The 4,665-nt window shown below is 49.2% G+C and overlaps 1 protein-coding gene across 1 annotated transcript in view; it reads right to left on the reverse strand.

The window, feature by feature from the left end:
- Window positions 1-748: 748 nt before the first annotated feature.
- LOC104489013 (solute carrier family 22 member 4-like) overlaps window positions 749-4,665 on the reverse strand; it is a 15,484-nt gene continuing 11,567 nt past the window's right edge. Inside the window, exons 9-11 of the mRNA XM_010131125.1 lie at window positions 4,380-4,562; window positions 1,936-2,071; window positions 749-824 (exon numbers count right to left, since the gene is read on the reverse strand). Of these exons, the coding sequence (XP_010129427.1) occupies window positions 749-824; window positions 1,936-2,071; window positions 4,380-4,562 (395 nt within the window). The remainder of the gene's footprint in view (window positions 825-1,935; window positions 2,072-4,379; window positions 4,563-4,665) is intronic.

The raw sequence follows: 4,665 nt of genomic DNA on the forward strand, positions 1-4,665 counted from the left end.
TCGGGAGGTCAGCGAGCTCTAGTCCTGCCTGTGTTCAAGGCTTCCCCCCATCCCCACAGACAGCGAACATTCATGAAGCCCAAGGATTTCAGGCTTTATGAAAAAGCATCAGCTTTTACAGGGACAAGTGGACCCCAGGTCCTGGAAAAGCAAGCGACGTCAAAAGATGCTCCAATGTGTTGTTCAAGGCCCACGTCCTTACGGCACAGTCCACGTCTGCTTTGCTACAACTCAGTTCTGGTCCCTGTTGGTCTGCTGGGCTTTGGCCACATGCTTCAAGGAGGCTGGGATCCTCCCCTTGGGGGAACGCACGGAGATCTTCCAAGACAGGCACCCCGCTCCCCTGCATGCAGCCAACACACACACTGAGGAGAACCACCACCATTTGCTCTCTTTTTTTTTTTTCCCTTTAAGCAGCTCTCGTTGAGAACCTGACTGACCGGAGTCCTTGCAGCATCAGTCCTAAGGCTCATTTCTGTCTTGCTCCTCAAGTCAATCATGCTCAGCACAGGCAGGCCCCATTTCTTAACAGGGACTGTGTCTGCTGACGAACCCCAGGATCAGGGCACTGAGAGTCCTCTGGGAGCAGACAGCCTCTGTTCAGTGAACTACGCGATTGGGTACAGCAGCACAGGGGTAAGAACTACGGTGCGGTAGCATCGACTGTTGGGTTTTGGTTTTCTCTGGCAGAAAGTGCATTTCGAGAAGTTCTCGTTCTTCTTGCAGCCCCTTGGAGTGTGCACCTTCTTCACAAGGGTGTTACCAGCGTTTTAGGACTCTCCTTTGAATTCCTAATGCCAGGGGGTTGTTGCCCGTTTCTGAAACTGAAAGCAAGTAAAGGGCTGAGAAGCTAGAGAAGCTTTACAGGGCATCTTCAGACACTTCCCCCTCCTCATCAGCACCACTCAAATAACCCTGTTACATCGCTCGTATAAACACTGGTGAAAATGTAACGCACTGTAAAGGTGGCTGTTCCGGGTGGCAGAAGTAGTGCAGCAGCAACACCTGAATGGAACTCAGTGCCTGTAATCCAGTTACTGCTGTCTCTTTACACAAGAAGCCTGTGATGGGAATCTGGGCTGACTGCAAAATTTCTAGCTACGGTTCAGCTGCAAAGCCAAAAGTCAGACACGTGCAAAGTTCTGGATTGTGACAGAGCAGGAACCTGGCCTGAGGTTTCTTTTTACTCTGGCAGCGTAATGGCAGCTCCTTACGCTGACCAGGAATCAGACACAGGCAATTCTGGCTTACAAGGGCAAATTCTGTTCTGTACGGGTTCAGTCAGCTGGACGGCAGCTGCGCGGCTGCACTTCAGCTAATTCTCCCTGCTGCTCCCCAGAGTTCTCCTCCCACAATAGCACCTCACAGACACTGGCCATCTCCACCGCACCAGCACGGATTTCAGTGGAGATTTTGCTCAAGGCAAACAGCAAAATAACAACGGTGCGGGGGCAAGAAACCTGCCACGGCTTGCGGCTAAAGCAGCTAAAGCAGGAGAAAAGGTGTCCTGGCACACCTCTAGGCTCCCAAAGGCAAGAGCTGTCAGTACTGTTTACTGGGGAGCGTTTCCCAATGACCTTACACTGCTTTGTGATGTAAACCATCCTGATGAATGAAGAGTTTACACGAGGAGTGAGGAGAGTGAATGCTCTAAAAGGGTGGAAAGCGTTGGGAGATCGAAGGAACAGCCGCAAAGTGATGTGAAGGTCGGCCTTGCTTTGTGAGTGCCCACTGCAGCTCCTGGGTTCAGGAGAAACTGCAGAATGTCATTGGCTGTCAAACGAACAACCCAACCAAATAATCTAAAGGGGACTTTGAAAGCTTTGATGTTTTGCAGTGGATCTGAGGAAATGTGTTTACTGATAGTGAAAAGGGACTATGTAGAAAGAGGTCCTGACTTCTTGTGAAGCCCGGGATGAATGACGGCCCCCTTACCACTTCACCTTCAGCATCTGCTCAAAGCTCTCGGGCAGGGGATTGCCGTAGCTCTCCGGCAGGAACAGGGTGAGAATCCCGATCAGCACGGTCAGGCTTCCCATCAGGATATACGGTAGGAATCTGTCGTAGGCACCTGGCAGGACACAGGACATGACAATGGCACTTAACGTCCACAATCAAGAAAACTGTGTGCAAGATTTATATTGCTGTAACGCAGAATTAATCTGGAATAATTAGATGAAATGTTCCTAAATATCAAAGATGAATCGAAAACTGCGTTATGCCTGTTACCTGCCAGCAAAGATTTTTCAGTTTTAAAAGTACAATACAGGTGGCCAACACCTACCACCGCTTCCATGCCATCCCCGTGTTGTGCAGCGGCTTAACAGGTTTGTGTACCTTTCCAACTGGGACTGCCATCTCCACAAGGTAACAGCTCTGCCGGGATCACTGCTGGGGTCTTCAGGTCTACGCTGGCACCAGCACCCAAATCCTCCATTAAATAATTCAATATGAGGGAATAAAAGTGCTCATAATCAACCAAGCACTCACCAGCTGCCTGGGTCTGTGCATCCTCTTGTGCATCAGCACAAGAAGGGAAGAGACTGAGGGCGGCTGAACGGCCCCCTTGCAGCCTAATGAGCCACTAAGGAGAGAATCCTTAAAACCCTTCCTGACTGCAAAGCGAAAAAGCATCAGCAGGCCTCCCCTGGCAGACAAGAGGCTCTGACCTTGGTCTATTCATTTTGGCCTCGAAGGCAGCAGCCCCTGCCAGCCGCCTGAACCACCGCTCGAGTGTGTGGGCAGGACGCAAGAGCTCCCAGTCACAAGAGCGCAGCAATGAAAAGGTCTTTCACTGAAGGGATTAGCTGGGAGTTAAAGTGTTTAAAGGAGAGAAAGACCCAAAGTGGGCCTGACAGCTTTATTATTTGGTGGGGCAGGGCAGTATGCTTTCTAAAGCATGGAATAAAACAGAATTCAAGTGAAGAGCCCGGGGTACTGCACACAGAGCCAAAGTTTGTGATTTGATCTCTTCCATGTTCATGACCTGGATGAGCTGCGAGGTCCTAATTTAGCTGTAGCAAATACCAGCAGCTGACAAGTTTCTCCTAAAACCTCCTAAAGTTTAGAAAGCTATTCTGATGACTGGAATAAGAATTTTTTGAAGGTTGAGCCTACAGAAACCTGGGAGGAAAAAAAAACCCCAGCAGTAAAATCTTTATCCTGTCTACATCTCTCCATCGCTGCCAGCTGTTCTGCAGCAGAGACTGAAGCCCCTAAGGAGCGTCACAGTCCTGCTGTCCCCTTTACTGCACAAGTATGAAATGAAGACAACGTATTTTTATCCTTTTTGGTGCTGTGTTACAGTCACACTGGACTGTAGAGGTGAGCTATGGGGAGCAGTGTCGTCTCCCCTTTCGCAGCATGGGGAACCAGCATTAACCCTCAGCAGCACAGCAGCAATGCTGTGCCAGAGGTGGCAAAGCCGTGCTGGTTTTGTATCAAAGGTCTCAGCAGGACACAAATTCGGGTGTGGGGAAGAGCTGAGATGGGTCCAGTGATGGCAGAAGGAAATAAACCACGTGTGAGCAAAAGAAAGAGGAGACTGAGCAGCCGGTATTCACAGATACTCCCACGCTTAATCCCCTAATCTCTGTCACCCTTTCCTGGCTGCAGCATGAGGATCATTTTCATGTACTTTTTTTTTAAAAAAAAAATAAATTATCAGCTGGTATTTGTGCAACACCAGGATGGGATGGTAATGAAATACAAATAAAAAAGGCCTATGAGGAAATCCATAGTTCTGCTACAGTCCAGGGCATGAACAATAAGGAAAAGCAAAATGAATGCTTAATAACTAAAAAAAAAAAAAAGCAGAATCACTTCATGAAGGTCATGACTGAACACACTCGGTGCTGCTTAACCTGTATGTTTTCCATGGATGGCTTCCAAGAGGACAGACTGCGGGGATGTTTGGATTCCCGCCTGGTTCCTCTGCTCCTGACAGACCCACCTTGGGATGCACATGAAGAGTTCAGAGCAAGGAGTTTCCTACGGCCGGATTTCCTTACTCACAAGATCACTTCTTGTCACACTCTCCTGGGAAACTAACTGGTGTCCCAGGGGTAACCTCCATTGCCAAGATGTGACCAGTTATCATCCCAACCGCTCCGCTTGCACAGTGTATGAACACCGTGGTTGTCCTGGACCGGCTCAGGCCCGCGCCGGTGCTCTATGAACAGTCGCTCGTGGCAGTGGAGGAAGGAAGCTCCTGGTGCTGTGAAACCCACAGAGCTCCGCTTCATTTCTACAGCCTATGACAGTGAACTCATTCTCAAGATGAGAGAAGGGACTTAAAAGACCACGAGTAAGGGACTTGAGTGTGAGCCTGCACTGCAGAAGCTCCGATAGCTTCTCCAGGCAGCGTGTAGATGTCTCACCCAGGTAAACGAAGTAAGGAGCGATGATGCTGCCCAGCCTGGAAGCCATGGAAGTAGCTCCGACTGCCATGTTTCGCACTAGCGTAGGGTAGAGCTCCACGTTGTAGACATACAGCATTGAAAATGCCGCTGTGATGCCGAATTTTCCAAGCATCACCAGCCCAATAGACAGGACGTTAAGATCTGAAGAAGGGGAAAAAAAAAAAAAAAAAAAAAACCAACTGAACAACATCTCCCCAAATGGGAGAACATTTAACCCCAGGGCCTTTTTACATCGGAGAATATT

This window comes from Buceros rhinoceros, unplaced genomic scaffold (genome assembly GCF_000710305.1).
Source record: "Buceros rhinoceros silvestris isolate BGI_N320 unplaced genomic scaffold, ASM71030v1 scaffold17022, whole genome shotgun sequence".
NCBI lineage: Eukaryota > Metazoa > Chordata > Aves > Bucerotiformes > Bucerotidae > Buceros > Buceros rhinoceros.